Source organism: Hirundo rustica, chromosome 14, assembly GCF_015227805.2.
Source record: "Hirundo rustica isolate bHirRus1 chromosome 14, bHirRus1.pri.v3, whole genome shotgun sequence".
NCBI classification, from domain to species: Eukaryota; Metazoa; Chordata; class Aves; order Passeriformes; family Hirundinidae; genus Hirundo; species Hirundo rustica.
The window spans coordinates 9695147-9713269 of record NC_053463.1 but is presented as its reverse complement, the minus strand read 5'-3'; the positions used below and the strand labels follow the sequence as shown (position 1 = coordinate 9713269).

At 49.7% G+C, this 18123-nt stretch overlaps 1 protein-coding gene across 3 annotated transcripts in view; it reads left to right on the top strand.

Moving 5' to 3' along the window:
* TCF7 (transcription factor 7) overlaps window positions 1–14595 on the top strand; it is a 68436-nt gene extending 53841 nt beyond the window's left edge. Inside the window, exons 6-12 of one of the 3 annotated variants that reach the window (XM_058422433.1) lie at window positions 4343–4429; window positions 6050–6160; window positions 6365–6527; window positions 6735–6842; window positions 8766–8814; window positions 10307–10379; window positions 14163–14595. In XM_058422433.1, the coding sequence (XP_058278416.1) occupies window positions 4343–4429; window positions 6050–6160; window positions 6365–6527; window positions 6735–6842; window positions 8766–8814; window positions 10307–10379; window positions 14163–14463 (892 nt within the window). In that variant the 3' untranslated portion in view covers window positions 14464–14595. The remainder of the gene's footprint in view (window positions 1–4342; window positions 4430–6049; window positions 6161–6364; window positions 6528–6734; window positions 6843–8765; window positions 8815–10306; window positions 10380–14162) is intronic. The other 2 variants (XM_058422434.1, XM_058422435.1) reach the window with 2 other exon arrangements.
* Window positions 14596–18123: the final 3528 nt, after the last annotated feature.

Here is an 18123-nt window from a genome sequence, read left to right as displayed (position 1 = left end):
GGAGGATTTACCCCGTGGAGAGAGGCTGAAGGCTTCAGCCTGGCTGAGGCATCCTTGGAGAGGGGTTACAACCTGCCCAGTTCGAAACTGCCTCCTGCTGTACATCTGTCTGTGTGGATTAGGGAACCCAGAGAGAGCTTCCTACCCACCCCTCATAATCGCAGCAAAAGTCTCTTTTTGGAGTAGGAGGTAATTTTCTCCCTCGCTGGACTTTTTGGCACAATCAGTGCTTTCCCTGAGCTTGCCACCAGGACGGAGTAATCCCGTGGGATGCTCCATCTGCCAGGCCGTGGTGTTTCTTGGGATCTGACACACAGGAAAGAAGTACATCGTGGCAGAGACCTGCCAGGAAGCAGCGCCAGTACCCATGGCCTGGGCACAGCTCAGGCAGTTGGTAACACTGCCCAGCAGGCATGGGAAAGGAGAGACCCTGAGCTGGAGCACTCCCAAAATGTACCCCCTGCATGGACCAGCCCTGCAGAGCATCCTTCAGAGCACAGCCTGTTGGTAGAGCTGCCCCGGGGACAGAAGTTAAAAATACACCGGTGTGCTCTCTGTGGTCATTGCCACTGGCCTTTGTCCCCGTGACCGTGAGCACAATGAGAGCAGGTCTGGCAGGTGCTGCCATGTGGGCATCATCACTCCTCAGGTGAATATTTAATCCCCAGTGATGATGTAGGGACATGGCAGAGGCTGACAGGGAGACTGGTGGCTGCAGGTGGCAATTAAGGGTTGCTGGGACGAGGAGAGAGTGCAGGGCAGGTGATCACAGGGACAGTGGCCAGATTCCCCCAGTGCCAGTGGATAAAGCCCTGGCAAAGCCCAGCAGAGAGCTTCAGGTACAAGAACCTACTGCAGAGTGGGAAAGGGGAAGCTTCTTAAAGCACAGAGTAAAATGTTAGCTTTTGCTTTGTTTTGTTGATGAATTTCACGTTCCAGATATTTAACCACAAGGAAACAGAGGATGAGGCCTTTGATACAGAGTCTGGCTTCAAAGAGATTACATTTTGCCTTCTGTGCTAAATCTGCTACTTTTGGGTGACGATTTAACTCCTCATATGATGTGATTCATCCTCAGGAAAAACAAGGACTGGGGTGACTGTGCTGTAACATGAAAGACATAGTTGGAGCGGGGAGAAAGGAGCCTGTTTGTCAAATGGAAGGTCCACTCCTGGGTTAGGATGATGCTGTGCAGACAGCCCTGGGCTCATGAAGGGAGAGCAGTCTGGTTTTTTATGGAGATTTTGTGGGGCAGTTGGTGGTGGAGAGAGCTTTCATGGCTGAGAGCTGCTCCAGCATCCGTGGGGTTTGGCATCCTCCTGCAGGCACATCAGGTGTCTTCATTAATGGCTAATAGAGCAGATACGGTGAGGCAGCAAACGGCCTGACATGCAGAGAGCAGCACCTTGAGGCACATGTGTCTGATAGAACTTTTGCTCTTTCTTTTCCTTGCCCGAAATGCATGGAGAAAACCCCAAACCCGCCTGTGGAGTGCCCAGTCCTCAGCTGAGGCTCAGCACACCGCTGTGGGTGGGTGCAGAAGCACTGAAGCCTGGCACATTCATGGCAGCATCCCCTCATGCCAGCAGCAGGCAGCAGGGGCTGCGTGCCAGGGATGGGTGTGCTGGGGATGATCATGCCAGGGATGCATCCCAGAGAAGCTGTGGCTGCCCCATCCCTGCTAGAGTTCAAGGCCAGGTTGGATGGGATCTTGAGCAGCCTGGTCTCGAGGAAGGTGTCCCTGCCCATTGGAACTGGATGATCTTTAAGGTTCCTCCCAGCCCAAACCATGGTTGTGCTGGTGCCACCGAGTCAGCTGCCAGGCCAGGGCAGCCACACATGGCAAGCAGCTTTCCTCCACAAGCTGGCAGGCAGGAGCTGGGCAGAAACTGGTTTTGTTCTCACTGAGCGCTTCAGGAGGAGGAGCTGCAATCACTCTCTGTAATTAAGCTGGGATGACAGTCAGATAAAAGCTTCCAAGAGTCCAGTCCAGTGAGTTTTGCGTATGGGAGCCTGGCAGTTAGCATTAGCCAGGAACCTGCAAATCATGTCACTCACTGTGCCTGGGGCCGAGCGCGGTGGGGCCGTGGCAGCCTCTCCTCCACCACCCCACAGCCTCTTTTCTGAGCCACCCTCCCATCACCAGGTGATCCTCTGGAAACAGGCTGAGAGAGCTGGGCTTGTTCAGCCTGGAGAGGTTTCCAGGGAGCCCTCAGAGCCCCTTCCCGTTCCTAAAAGGAGCTTATGAAAAAGAGGGAGGGACTTCTTATATGGGCAGATATTGATAGGACAGGGGGGAACAGTTTTGAACTAAAAGAGGAGAGTTGGATCAGGTGTTGGGAAGAAGTTCTTTACACAGAGCATGCTGAGGCCCTGCAGAGATTGCCCAGAGACATTGCAGCTGCCCCATCCCTGGAGGTTGGACAGGGCTTGGAGCAGCTGGATCTAGTGGAAGGTGTCCCTGCCCATGGCAAGAGCTTGGAATGAGATGAACTTTAAGGTCCCTTCCAAGCCAAACCAGTAATTCCATGATACGGGCTGCAATCGTGCACTCCCATCAGGGAGTGATTCTGCACTTGCTTTAATTTGCATGTCAGAGGGACTTGGGATGAAGCTGCCAGTGCCCAACTCCATTCCTATCCCACTATCCCGGTCTCTGGAGTAACACAGGTCGCTTCTGGACTATTTCCAAGTGTTTTCTCGGCCCTGGGGCAGCCGCCTCCAACTTCAAAGGTTGTTTGGGTTTCCCGGTGCGCGGCAGCACTCGCTGTTTGTTGGTGTGTTTATAGCCGCCGACATCTGAGGGGTCGCAGAGGGCTTCTGCCTGCCAGGGTGTAAACAGCCCCAGCTGCCTTTCCTGCAGACAGATCCCACAGATTTCAGTCAAGCCAATACCCAGCAGCAGGAACGGGGACCTCCTTCCTGCCCAGCGCAGCACAGGGGTCTGACTGCTTCCCCACTGTCATTATTCCTCTTCAGGGCACAAACATGTCTTTAGCCCCAAAAAATCCTGGGCATCCAGGAGCTTGGGTCCTTCACAGTGCACAACACTTGATGATAATGGACTTTTTGTGGATTTTTTCATCATTAGAGCTGAAAATAGCTGGTCTTGGGTTGAGAGCTCTGTGCAGCCTGGCCAGAGGAGCTGAGTGCCAGCAGAGTTGTAAGCACCCCATTGTGCCCCATCCCTGGGAGTGTTCAAGGCCAGGTGGGATGGGGCTTGGAGCAACCTGGTCTAGTGGAAGATGTCCCTGCTCATGGTGGGGTGGGTTGGAATGAGATGAGCTTTAAGGTCCCTTCCAACCTAAACCATTCTGTGATTTTAAGGTCCCTTTCAAGCTAAACCATGCTGTGATTCTATGATCTCAGTTTCCATGTGCAGTTTTAGGCTAGAAGCATCTTTTGGCAGGTTTGCAGAACAAGCCGAGGTATTTTTGAGCTATTTCCATATGAAAATGTGGGGGTTCCCTTGCTGGGAACAACAAGGAACTTCCTGCATAGTTATTTTACTATCTGAAAAATAATTTCCAGCCCCAGGTCTGATACATGCCTGGTCCCTAGTATGAAACAGCTTTCAAAACGAATGCAGGACTGAGCTTTTGGCTTCTTTAAAGCTGATGGGTGTCCTTAAAAGGATGTGCTGGGGAAATCATAGCATTCCTCACGCACAAAGGCAGGGTAGGCACCTTCTGCCCAGACTCCAGAAGCCTCCTGTGCTTGGGGCATCACAGCATCACAGAGTAGATGAAGTTGGAAGTGACCACGGTGGGTCATCTGGTCCAACCTCCCTGCTCAAACAGAGTTGTTCCAGAGCACATGGCACAGGATTGTGTCCAGACAATCCTGGGATATCTCCCGTCAGGGAGGCTCCACATCCTCTCTGGGCAACCTGTTCCAGTGCTTGGTCACTGCACAGTAAGGAGGTGTTCCTCATATTTATCCTCCTGGTGCAGCTTCTTTTGCGCCACACAGAGAATCCAAGCAGGCTTTAATATTTTTTGGTCACTCTGTGCTCTTTTGAGCAACTTCTTCTGTGCAATAGCAACATCTCCTGATTTTTCAGCACGCCTCTGCACTTTGCATTGTTACCGGGTAAACTCGAAGCTGCAGCATTAATCAGTGCCAGGGGCAGAAAGGGGTCAGAATTGGATCCAACCTTTGTAGGAAGGCCCAGGTTCTCTCAAAATAACATCCAAAGCCCCCACAGTCCCTCAAGCCTAGGGGACACCAAGTGTCCACCCAGCCAGGGACATCAGTGCTCTGAGTCCCGGTAGCAAAGGGTATCTTTAGGAAATACCACCTAGCTGTGGATACTTTATAGACTCTTTCTTCCTGATCCCAGGCAGAGCCAGTCTGTCTATCCGCTCCCGTCATGTGGATTTAGACAGCCGTATTCGTCAGCGCTTTCTGCTGGGGCTTCTTTCTCCAGGTGAGTATGAGCTGTGTGAGACAGGGCAGCTCGGCTGGTCGCGCAGCTTGCAGTTTGTGCAGCAGGAGCTTGCAGCAGACCACAGCCACGCAGGGACAGCCACGCTCCCTCCCCGGGGCAGCCGTGGGAAGAGAAGGCGCTTTCAGGCAGTGTCTGGTCCAAAGGGTGCTCAGGGGAATATTGAGGATGAAGGATGCGCAACGGTTGGGTTTTATTCGGCACAACTCTAAAGAGAGTCAAAAACTCCAGCCTTCAGCTCAGCATTGGGGAAATGGGGTGGAATCCATTGCTTAGGATTTTGCTCCGTGTCACTAACCCTAGTCCTGAATGTGTCCCTGCTGCCACCACCGCTTTGCTCTGCAGGGATGGATTTGGTTTACGTGGTCTCAGCTCTAAAAGCAGGGCAGGAGGGGGGCAGTGATTTGCTGCCCTCCCATTGGTACATGTCAGTTCTGTGAGATACAAACACAGCTTCTGCCTTCGCGTGAGCAAAATGTGTCCCCTGTGGAGCCCAGCTCTTCCAGGCGTGCTGCTGGGCAAAGCTCTCGTGTCTCCTTAGGGATGCCAGGGCCACACCAGCTTTTACTTCTGCTTCATGTCCTGAGGAGCTGTTAGTGGAGATTTCCCACAGGAAAACCATGCAAACCCTAGCTCAGCATGAGCCCTTAGCCACACAGAAACCTGGATCCATGCAACCTTCAATCCATACAACACTTAATCCATGCATCCCTCGGTCCATGGAGCCCCTTAGCCCTGCAGAAGAGGGGAGGGAGTGCTGCCAGCCCCCCTTTCTCACAAGGTATCACCCATGCACAGCCTCAAAAGCGAAGACAAGCCGAGTTAACGGTTTCCTGCCGGTGGAGCCCCAGCAGCCTCCCTGAGCTCCTGCCTGCAGGATTTTGGGGCGGATTTTGCAGCACTGCTGCAGCTGAGAAAGTACACCTGGTCAGATAAGGATCAGACTGTGCTGGTGGATTAAATTAAACAGCTTTTCTTTTCGTGCCAGCATATCTAATGAACAGTTCACCTCCCATGGGCAATTCTGCCATCTCAAGCTGCAGTCATAAAGTGGCAAGCTTGGCAAAGCTGACTTTGCTGGCTTTACCCTCCAAAACTCCGGAGAGAGCTAATGAAGCCTGAGAGCTAATGAGACCTCTCGTGATCTCAGCCCATGTTGTGGAGAGCATTGCTTAGGCAAGGTGCACCTCCTAGAGTTGCAGTTGGGTTCATGTTCAGACTTAGTCTATCTCTGTTAAAAGAAAGGTGCAGGGTGGTCCTAATCTCTCCCATCCAATCTCCGGCTTGAGTTTGTTGTTCCTTTCTGCAGCGCTAATGAGATACTGCAACAACAGAGATCTGAGTAGCTGAAACTGCTGGGTGAAAGCTCCCTTGATCTCGGCCAGGCTGGCTCCCGCTGCGGGCGGGTTCCCTCGCCGTGGCACCGCATCCTTCCCATCCGCGTGCCCCCTGCCAGCCTGGCAGCGCCCGCACGCTTTCCGTGTCCTTGCTTTCCGTCCGCTTCCGCCACGTCAGCGTGCCCTCCGAGGGACGGCTGCCCGGCACCGCGGTGCCCCGGCACCCCTGCCCGTCCCGGCACAGCTCACCCGGCGTCCGTTGCAGGTTCACTCACCCGCTGATGCTGGGCTCTGGCATGCACACCACCGGCATCCCGCACCCCGCCATCGTGCCCCACTCCGGCAAGCAAGAGATGGAGCACTACGACCGGAACATGTGAGTGGGAAGCGCTGGCTCAGAGCATCAGCACCTCAGTGCCCATTTCGTTCGTCTCTCAGTGCTCACGGGGGGGGAGGATGGATGAGCACTGAGCTGTGCCGGGAGGCACAGGGGCCGGGGTTGCTCGTGCTGTTGGGTTGTTTTGGGGCCGAGTCTTCTGGTGGCTCTGATGCTGACAGCCCCTCCTTTTGTCCCACCAAGGAAACCTCAGCCAGAACCAAAGAGAGAGAAGGAAGCCAAGAAGCCCACTATTAAGAAGCCCCTGAACGCTTTCATGTTGTATATGAAAGAAATGCGGGCGAAAGTCATCGCCGAGTGCACCCTGAAAGAGAGTGCTGCCATCAACCAGATCTTGGGAAGGAGGGTAAGAGCTCACAGGGCCCAGTGTCACCACCTAGTGCCACATCCCCGTCCCTTGCAGCTTCTCCTGAGTAGATAACAAGCATCCGCTTCAAACCGGGTGCTCTTATCCCATGAACGCAGGGCCAGGTGTGCCCAGGTGGGGTGGCCACGGTGGGCTGGGCTGGGAGGGGACAGCAGGGCCACGCCTCACTGCTCTTCGTCCTTGCAGTGGCACGCGCTGTCCCGAGAGGAACAAGCCAAGTACTACGAACTGGCTCGCAAGGAACGGCAGCTCCACATGCAGCTCTACCCCGGCTGGTCTGCCAGGGACAACTACGTGAGTGCCACCGTGCTCGGAGCCCACCCGCCCTGTGGCATGGCCTGGGGGGCTGGCTGGTGTTTTCCAAACACCCCGTCCTGGCAGTGCCATTCCTGGCAGCGCGAGGGCCATAGGAATTCACATTTCAGGAGTATTTTGGACACCTTCTTGGCTTATTGCCTGTCTAAAGGATGAATGATACAGCCCCCAGCAACCACAAGCATTTATCTGCTTATTGTCCAAGCAAATACAAATAGAAAGGAAGGGAAGCTTTTAAGTGCCGTGGATATATCTTTGGAAATAGAATTTTATGGGAGCAAGCTGCTCTGTGCGTCTTGGACAGCAGCTGAGATATCCATGAGGGTGGTGAGGCCCTGGCACAGGCTGCCCAGAGAAGCTGTGGATGCCCCATCCCTGGAAGTGTTCAAGGTCAAGTTGAACAGGGCTTGGAGCAGCTGGGTTTAGTGGAAAGTGTCCCTGCTCATGTCAGGGGGTTGGAACAGGATGTATTTGAGGTCCATTTCAACCTAAATAATTTTATGATTTTGTCATTTAAAATAGTAGCTCTTCTTGTAGGGGGTCTTGTTACTTTCACCACTGTTTTGATTTTAAATGCCTAACGAGCTCATTAGTGAACTGAAGCAAAGCACACATAAGTCTTCAGATGTCTGTCCATCCACGCATCTTCATCGTTTCCCTCCCAGATAGTGTCTTACCCCTGGGAACTGCGCAGTGAGTGCCCATCGTTCCCACTGACTCCAGCCCTCCTTCCAGAATGACAAAACTCCACCAAGGGCGAGGAAACACCTGTAAGCAGACCCAAACCACCCAAACGCCCCCAAAAACAGAGGGCAGAGATGATACAGAAAAAGCAGAGGTGATGGGAAGCCCCTGGCCCACATTTTGACGGGCACACATCTGGAGGGCATCAGCATTGCTGAGAGCATGGCAACGTCTTCCTCCGAGACCAAGCACATCCTCCATGGAAATCCCAGTCCTGTATCATTTTCATCTGGTTCCTTTCTCCAGAGGATAGATAGTGGGCTCAAAAAGTCCATATTGCTCCTCTCAGCGCTGTAAACCAGCCGGTTTGGGTGTTGTGGTTGTTGCAAGAGATGCTTTTCTGTGCGAAATTGTGCAGGGGTGAGGAGAGGAGGAATGTAGGTCACTTGTGCAGCACGTGATGCGGATATCAGGCAGGAAATACAGTTGCTCTCCCACTGAAGAAAAAGCTTACCACAGCTCAGAGCTTTCCACCTTCACTCAAACCACAAGAAGTCATATAAGAAGTCACGGGTCAAAGGCAGCCCTGGGAGCTGCCTACACCACGCAGCCAGATTTGCTTCCGTGCTGCTGTGCCCTCATTAATCAGCTCATTAGGGGACGAGGGGAGGTGCTGCATCTTGTGAATCGGAGAGGCAGTTTGGGGACAAAATGGGACTTTTTTTTTTTAGTGAAAGAAGAATCAGGCATGGGTCCAGAACTGCAGAAGCACTGAAATGAATTAGTATTATTTAAAAATAACTTAAAAATAAAATTAAAAATAAATAAATATTAAAAATAAATATATCTTAAAAATAAATATATATTAAAAATAAATTTCTGGAGGAAAAAAAGCCCAGAATGAATTTGTGCTGTTCAGAAGCCTTAGCAAGTATGCAAAAGCATGTTTGGGTTTCACTTAGAGAGTTCCTCACAAGTTTCTTCTTAGGAGCGTTGGAATGGGAAGAGGGAGGGGACAGATAAACATGAGTGTTCCCTTTGCAGCCTTTTCCAGTTCATCTCCTGCTGGAATGGGCTGAGCCAGCAGCACCATGGCTCGTACTGGGTCTTACCTGGGAGGCAGCAGCCATCCCCAGCACCCAGTCCAGCCCCAAAAACGCTGCACAGCACCCTCGGTTTTCTGGAGCACAGGTAACAGCTTTTCCTTTGATTTCCCAGGGCAAAAAGAAGAGACGAACACGGGAAAAGCAGCAAGATTCCAACTCAGGTAAGTGTGTGTAGCCTGGCAGCTGTTCCTGCTTTCCTGCTCAGATGGGAGAATCCAAAGCAGTTGTTTTTACTGTGTTTTGTTTTATTTTATTCTCCTGAGCTTAACTAGAGAAATACACGTCCACTATTTTTTTAAGCCATGGTAAATTAACATTTCTGTGACTTTTTAATGGACATATTTGATTTAGAATATGAGTAGTGTGTGAAAACTGAAAAGATTGGATTTTGGCAAATGTGTAATAACTTCATATAAGCTATCACTAAACATTATGTATTGAAGACATCCAAGGTGAATGTCCCTGTCAGACCTACAGATGTTATTAGCTAAAGAAAACTCATCTCAAATGTAGTGGCAGGACTGAAGATCATTCATGGGACTACTCCAAGTTTGGGTTGTCATTTCAAAGTAAAGTTGCAGCAAAGTCATACCCACCTCCCTGTACCACCCTGCAGAATAGAAAAGGCTCTTGTCAGATTTCAGCTGGTCACAGACACATTCCCATCATCCAAGGCTATTCATGTGCTGATTTCTGAAGTATTTCTGCCATATCAGGAATAAATATTATCTGCACCAATAAATATTCATTAAATCATTATCAAGAGATGTGTCCCAGTAATACCTTCAGTTTAATTAACACTGTTGATCTCATTCAGTTCCGAGTCTGATAAGAGGAATACAAGCTTTTAGGCATTTACGTAGAGTTCATTGTTTATTTTTATATATCCATATATATGTCTTGTCTGCGTGATACAAAAATGATAATTTTGCCTGTTACAGATTGAAAACCAGCTACTGGTTGTACACAACAGGACATTGATGGTGGCTGAAAGAGAGAGGCTGAATCCAGCACAGAAATGTGCTGTTCCAATCTCATTTACAACAGCAGAGAAAAACACGATGTGCCTGAAAGCAAACGGGGCTTCACCCTAATAAGTAATTATACTGTAAAACAGCGATGTTTTAGGAAAGGCAGCTTTTCCCTTGAAGCTGGAAGGGGCATGATGAGGGGCAGAGTGGAATGCCTGGGTCTCCTTGGTGCTAACTCTGCTTTCAGCCTGCTTCTGCACCGTTTCCTCCTCTTCTCTCCGTGCGCAGTCCGAGCTCGCTGGCAGCCCGCGTCGTGGCTCCTGAAAGGCAGGGAGCCGGTAAGGATGCAGATACAGGAGTCAGGCATCACCTCCAGGATTTGGCAGCTTTTCCAGACTTGGGAAATTTGGAGAGCTGTGAATTTCCCTGCAATTGCCCACGTTTCTCAAAGCTGTTTCCCCAACCACCTCCAGCTGCCAGCAGTGATCACTGATAGCTGCCTAACGATCACTTTTTTCCAGGTGGTGCCAGCGCCATTCTGTAGCAGAAAATAACGGGATTGTAGTCTGCTAGTCGTGTGTTAAAGTGGCTAAAATGATGTTGCCTCTTTTCTTCCTCGTGCTCCTCCTCCTCTTTGTGCCTCTGCCTTGCCCATTCTCGCCGCGCATGCTTCTGTGTTCAGATCCTGCCTCTCCTAAGAAATGCAGAGCTCGCTTTGGCCTCAACCAACAAACGGACTGGTGCGGCCCGTGCAGGTGTGTATCGGCATCTCCTCGCTGCTGGGTGTTCCTGGGACAGTGGGTTCAGCTCCAGGTGTCCTTCTGCAGCCATCCCAGCACCATCCAGGCAGGGATGGGGTGTGCTCTGGGCATCCTCAGGAGTTTTCTGAGCTGCAAGGGACAGGCTGTACTCTGGGGTTTTTATCCCTTCTGGGGCAGTGTTGGTTTAGTGCTGTACATACTCCTCAGCTGATAGACTTCCCTGGTCTTAAAAGCTTATTTCCAGGATGGAGACCTCTGACCCCGACATGAGGGTTTTTTTTCCTCCATTAGTGCTTTCCAATCATGTTAGTGGCACCCTAGGGCCAGCAGTGAGGATTTAATGGGTTTCTTTTTCCTATTTATAGAGTTAACCATGTGTTTCAAGATCCAGCTCTTCCTGAGCCTTAAATTTCGCAGTATCCACCACGGGTGGGGTGAGGCCGCCTCAAGCAGCAAAACAGAGCGGTGCTGTGCTCCTCAGGCTCCCAGAGATGGATTTGGCCAGGCAATAGTAAAGTTTGCATCAACCAAGTGCTGCTTGGCTCAGAGGCGCTGCAGAGGCAGCCAGGCAGAGAAAGCTCTTGGGAGCTTCTGGATCTGGGTGCCGGAGCACAGAGAGACTGCAGCTTGGACAGAGGTCTGCAATTTGCAGTTTTACACCAATGCATTGAGGAAAAAGGTGGAAGTAAAGTACTGCTTAATGTGTTCACTTCAGCTTGAAGTGACTAAAATAATTTAGTCGACCCAAATCTGGCCCAGACTTTGCTGCACCCCAGGCTCCAGTCCCTGTGGCTGAGCCTCATGTGAGCTCCCCTCATGCACTCGGCGTGCCACAACAGCAGAGCTCCCTGTTTGCCTTCTACTCCCTGGGTAGTGTCATCAAGCAGCATTTTTTAATTGATTTAGAATCCAGACAGGGCTCACCTGACTGCAGAGGGGATGCTGGAGCACCCCGTGCCCCCTGCAGCTGTGCCACCAGGCTGAGTGCCCCGTTCTTCCACGAACACTTCTTCCACCTTCCCTCTGCCTCCATTCCAGCTCTGAACTCAGCTTCTCCTCTGCACGGCTTCCCCATTAACACAGGCTGCTGGAGTGCCCGGACTCCTTGGCATGCTCTTCTTGTGCACCTGTGTAACCGAGCCCTGGTCAGCCAGAGCTGCTCTGCAATTCCTGTACTAACGCTCTGCTGCCTCTCAGGGGGCCACTGTCCAACGAGCACTGCTCACCTGTGGAGAACAACTTCCCCGGGGGGATTTCCACTCCACAGGAGAGGTTAACTGGCTAAGACTGGGTGTTCCTGCTCTAGAGCTTTCACACTCCTCCCCTGTGCCCTGGACAAACACTCCAGGGTGCTGTAGTTCCCAAAGGGAGAGGGTAAGTTCCCTAAGAGAGAGGGATAAACCCCTCTAGCTGTGTAACACCCACCTCAGCATAACCCATGGACCGGGCCATTATCAGCAGTCTGTAGTATCACGTCTGCTCTTCCCCCCGTTACTTTAAATCCAGGGAATCAATGGGCACATTCCTGTAATCTTAAACAGGTCATTGAAACTCTGTCCTGCAGCTACTGCCAAGATGTCTGTGGGAAACACAGCTCCTCCTCAGGCTTGTCTCTAGGGAATTACTACCCATGGAAAATACCCTTGAGTTAAGTACTCGGTTCAGCTGAGCTGTCGTGCTCACTATCACATTAATTGGGTCAGCACGGCTAACGATGGCACTGACAGCAGTAATGGCATTGCTCTTGTTCACATCAGTGCAAGTCATGTTTAATACTGGACTGGTTAATACACATTCTCACACTGTCTGGTTTTTCATTAGGAAGATCAAAGAAAGGTGTGTGCCCGCATTAGCGAGTTCTCCATTTGATCCGTTCTCCTCCAATGAGACAGCGAGGCAGGGAGCTGGGTGGGAGATGTTCTTTTACCTGTTTCAGCTGTAAAGGCTCCAGCAGAGGAATTGTCCCTTCAATACTGTTAAGGTGACATCTTGAGAGCTCTTTTGTTTGAGGAACTATACTGGGGTGTTCAAGGATCCAAGGCAGGTGACATGAGGGATCTATCACATGGAGAGAATGAAACCAGCTCAAGAGAGTGAACAAAAGATAGTGTGAGGCACTGACTCTGGACAGCCAGGGGTAGTTAAAGCAATGTGGATGTACAAGGTGATACCTGGAACTCGGGATAAATACTGAACAGAATTGTCACAAGATATGAAGGAATCATGGCAAACTCGGCTACAGCAAGCAGGATATGTGACTTGTATTTTTGATACCCGCTAAATCATAATATCCAAACAAGTGGGGAACCTGGGTGTTTATTCCAGGAGGGATGAAGGGAGGCTGGTCCCTGCTCCCTAAGGCAGAAGGTGCTGCCTTAGGGGCTCTCCCAGTCCCAGCAGATTTCTTGCTAGAACAGCAGAGCTGTCCCAATGGGTACTGTCCTGTAAAAACCCCTTTGGGTCAGTAGAGCCATCCCCAGATGCTGAGCTCTATCACACTCCACAGAATGGAAGCACGGAACTGAGTCTGTCACCACCACAGGACTGTTCACAGCCTTCTGCCAGATCTTTCTCCCTATTCTCTGCCCACATTGCATTTTGTGTACTCCACTTCCCAAGGGACAGGTCACATCCCAACGGGAGGTCACAGCAAACATTTCCTCTCCAGGAACGCCGTGGGCTGAAGTGTGACTGGCGGCTCTGTCAGGGCTGATTTTCCCTTAGCTCAGTGAGCAGGTCAAAGGTGATCTGCCCTCCAAGGATCAACAAATGCTCTGAAGGCCTCAGGACTGTTCTGACTTCCAAATCAGGACCTCAAACAGCCTCAGACCATCTCCTTCCAGCCAGTCCCAGGCCATTTCCTTCCCTTTTCCAGAGTGGTTGCTGAGCACATTTCTGCTCAGCTGTGACACTGAGTTGTCCTTGCAGGTGGGGATCAATGGGAATCACACTCAGATGCAGAGATAGCTCTCAGCACTTTTTTTCTGCTCTGAGTTAAGGCTAGGTGGGATGGTACTTGGAGCAACCTGTGGTGTAGTGGGGGGTGTCCCTGCCCACGACAGGGAGGCTGAAACGGATGAACTTTAAGGTCCCTTCCAACCCAAACCAGTCCGTGGTTCTGAGTAAATGATTCTGTGCACAAGGCTGGGAAAATGCTGGGAAATGGGCTCTTGGAACCTTCAGATCTTGGGATGAGAAAAGCCGAGACTGGTGTGAAGGGCAGTGTCCCAGCAGAGCACAGCCTGCTTCTAAGCACAGTGGTGCTGATGTCCCCTGTGACACCTGTGAGTGTCCCATGGGCCCTGCAGCAGGTGGGGAGGGGACCCGAGGGGGGGAATGCTTTAGCCCTGAACTCGTGAGAGCCAGGCACCCACACACGATTTGAGCGGTTTGGGTGGCAGCTGTTGAGGAATGACCTCACGAGCTGGATTTTTATTATTAGTTTGATTTTTCTTTTTAATTTCTGGGGTGTTTATTATTATTTATACTATTAATTTTTAAAATAATTATTTGTTTTTATATTTATTTTATTTCATGGCTTTAATTATTATTAACTGGGGGTGTTGGGGGTTTTGTTTGCTGTTCTCGTTTTTATCGTTACGTGTTGATTTTTACTCCTGTTTCCTCCTCCGCTCCCGGCCCGCGGGCGCCGCCTGGCGGTGTCCCCGCCGCGCTGCAGCGCCGCCATCGCGGCCCCGCGGGGAGAAGGGGACGGCGGATCCACGGGCGTGCCGCGCCTCTCCCGTTACTCACTGAGCCCTCTCTCCGCTCTTCCAGGAGGAAAAAGAAGTGCATTCGGTACCTACAAGGAGAAGGACGCTGTGCCAGCCCAGTTTCTTCCGATGGAAGTGCTATAGACTCCCCTCCATCCCCACCGGACGCACTCCGATGCATCCCCTCCGCCTTCCCGTCAGAGCAGCTCGCAGCCCCCGCCGACCCCGCGCACCGCGACCAGCCCGACCCCTGCCCCGTGTCCGCGCACCTCCCGCCCGCCTCCGGCCCCTCCAGACTCGGCGCCCGGCGCTCCTCGGCGCCCGCCGCGCCCCCCGCCTACAGCCGCGCCTCCTCGGGGACATAGTCCCTGGCCAGCCGCCGGCCACACCGGGCACTCCGCTCGCCCACCTGCTTCTGCTGCCCTTGGACGAGGAGCAGAGGCCCAGCCAAATCCCCGTCTCGCTAAAACATGCCAAGTTTGGCGACAGGATGAATTGATAGAAAACTCGCTTGGTTGGGGGTTTTTTTTTGGAGGGGAGAGGTGATAGAGAAGCAATTTCAAAAAGAAAAAAAAAAAAAAGGTAAAAAAAAAGTACTTGCCAAAATTTAAAGTGCTGATGAGTAAACAAGCCTTTTGTCCCTGCCCTGTGATGCTTTTTTGTTTGTTTGTTTGGGGTTTTGTTTTGGTTTCCTTTTTACTACATTATGTCCCAGTGTGGCGGAGAGCAGAGCCACGTCCCCAGCTTGCTGCTGTAGGTGGTAGATGCTGTCAGTCTTACCCTGGCTTCCATTCCCTCCGAGCTGCTTCAAAGTGTAGTCACTCTCAGATCTCATAGCCCTTACACCACAGAGCTGGAAAAGCTGGAATAGGAACATTTTTTAAAAGCCCATACGTCTGAATAGGAAACGTAGCAATGCCAGCGTTCTGATCTGAGTGGGTAAAAGAGAAATATTTAAGCCAATGGGGTGAATTTTTTTGAATTTCTTGTTTGAGAACTGGAAGATGTTTGTAGGTAACAGGTGTCTGTGCAGACATGGCCCATTCCAGGGTTGTACAGCAAGGCGGAGGAGAAGGGAGCACCAGCCGGGCAAAGGAGCATGGACCGCTGGAAGGGCTGATGGTTGCTCAGGGCATCGGTCAGGTGGAATTGTCCTCTGCAGATGTGGATGGTCAGAAACGCCAGCAGACAGACTGACCAAAGCCTCAGCAGTCAGTCTGCTGGTTTTATAGGCTCTGATGGAGCTCTGCACGCCCAGAGCAGGGAGCAGGGGAGGGCACGTGGGGAGCCAGCAGCCCGGGGCCCAGGATGGCACCAGCCCAGGGCTCAGGACCACGCTGGCTCCTTCCTGAGCGGATGGGGGAGGCGTGAGCTCTCCTGCTCTGGGCTGGAGGAGTCCGTCTGTACATACCCTCGGCGAGATAAGAACCCCTTCTCATGATTCAGTGTAGAACTTTTTTAAAAAACACTTATTTTAGCTTTTTCTAAACGATTCTCCCTGCACCCCAATGACAATGCCAAACATTAATGTAGTCTCTCCAGCTTTAAAATCTTTACCAGTTTCTGGTATTGTATTTATATTTTGAGTTGGATAAAAAAAAAAAGCCACTGTGGGATGTATTATGATCTCCATGAACTGATGTAAATCCCAAATAATTCCAAGTTCTGGATTTACTTCAAGTTTACAGTCTTCTCAGAGACCACAATCTAGTCCAGTACAGACTTTTTTTCCTGTTCAAAAGAAATATATTCCAGACTGCTGAAGAGAAAAATGACACCACACAAAGGTAGAGAGGGCACTATTTTTTTCGTACTTGATAGATGGGTTTTGGAGTACTGAATACAAATTATGTAGTAATATTATTGTAGAACTGCAAGAAATTTAAGATGACCTTTATAATGTACAAACTATTTTTATATTTTTTTCTTAATGCAAAAACACAAACCGTAATTTTTTACATTGGATTAAACATAACTTTTTAACCAAGTTTATGCCTCAAAGATTTAAAATTTAAAAAAAAAACAAAAAAACACAAAACAAAAAAAAACCCTAACTAGTCCGTAGAGCAGCTTTGGTTTTAGTCCCTTTATTTAGATAGTTTCGCTTATAGTAGCGTAGATTTTTTATTTCTGGTTTTAGTTTAGAAGATCTAAACCTATCTCTTTATTCCTCTCCTGTGTAAATGTACCTTCAGAAGCACTGACAGAAATCTATGTGCACAAACCTGACAAGTTTGCAGTCATTTTGAAGTTCGAATCATTTTAACCCTTGGAGAAGTAGCATTACCTGATCCAGTGCCACCTGTACACTCATGCACTGATTGCACTCAGAGGGTTAATTACATAGCACTAGATCAATATGCAATCTGCTCATTTTAAATTATTTTAGCAAGCTTAGCCAACAGCATGTTCCAGTGCTGAACAGAGGAACTCAGTAGACTTGCCAGACCTGAGATGGTCTCTTTAATCATTTGATTTTCAAACAAACAAACAAACAAAAAAGACCAAATAGCTTTAAAAAACAGCTGTGTCTCAGCTTATTGTCACTCTGAGACCCTCTGCTGTAAGGTACTGTAAAAGTGTCACCTACTGGAAACACCACAGATGACAGACCAGCCACCATAGCCTGGTGTGAGGCTGGTGTAACTTAACACCCGACTGCTATTGCGTGGTTGGATGACAGATTTAACTCAGCAGCAAAGCAAAGGCAGGTAGGAAAGAAAAAGCAGATGTGTCTAAATAACACCAGAGGAAATTTCAGGGAAAGTCCTGATCAGTATTAAACTGGCCGAGGCACCCAGACCAGCCCTCGTTCATTTCACACCCTGGGACTTTCACCCACTTATTTCAAGGCTCCTCTGGCCCCTCCACGGTGTTGAGTCCCTGCCTCGGCCAGCAAAAGGCTCATCTGCATTACAGCCTCCTCTCGCCATTGTTATTCCAGCTGATTCCTGGAAAGCTCTGGAGTGACACCCAACACCCCCTCTCCAGGAGGTGGCACAGAAACATTTTCAGAGCCCCAGAGCCGGAGCAGTCACACCCACAGCGTTGTTGTGCCTGTGCTCTGCTCCACACGTACAAGGTTTATGGCCAGACCTGACCCCGTGCTTGCAGCTACTGCAGAATAAACTCAGAATATCCACTTGTGATATACTACACTCAGTTATACTGGGGTAACTGAAAAAAAATCATTATTTTTATTCCAAAACACAGAAAAGATACCTTTAGGCTGCCCCTTTCCAAGACAAAACAGCATGACTGACTTCTGTTCCATGGCCTCAAGGCTGGTAACCAATGCCAAAACAAGTTATTAATACCAAAAAAAGTGTCTTTAGAACTGCCATGTGAAGTGTTGCTATTTTGTGTTAATACTCTTTTTTAATAGAAGACTTTGCCCTGAAGTTTTTATCTCAACAAGGGTTTTTTTTCTAGTTATTTTACAGCAGTTTTAACTCTTCCTGAAATTTATATTTGAATTCCTGGAATCAGTCTGAATGTAGAAATCACAGAAGTACCACTTCATTAAAACAAGTAAAACCACGGTATATATGTAGCAGGGATAAATGTTTTGCAGCTGTACCTTCATTTGTCCAATGACTATCCATCATTTGTTGTAATTTTTTTACTTCACTGAGTTTGTATTTTTTGGCTTTTATGTTCAAAGTATGTTTATAGCTTTATAAATAAAGTAATTGCCAGACTGGCTGTTTAAGAGAGGCCACTGGAAGTTACAGTGCTATCAAACTCTCAAGTAACTATTTCTTAGCATTCATTGCTTTTGCTTTTTCCCCTTCAGTGTCTGTATGTTTGAATAGGTTTTAGAATAACTGCCAATAACCTTCAATGGGTAAGACTGAAATAGTAAGCCAAGGGTACAAAGAAAACACTTCTTTCTAGTTTCTGCTGACATCCAGCCTTCCCCATCCTCTCCCACACTTAATCCCTTTATCTAAGGGAAGCCTGATCCCAGTTCGTGCACTGAGTTTCAATAAATAAATAAATAAATAAAGTTAGGGAAGTCCCAT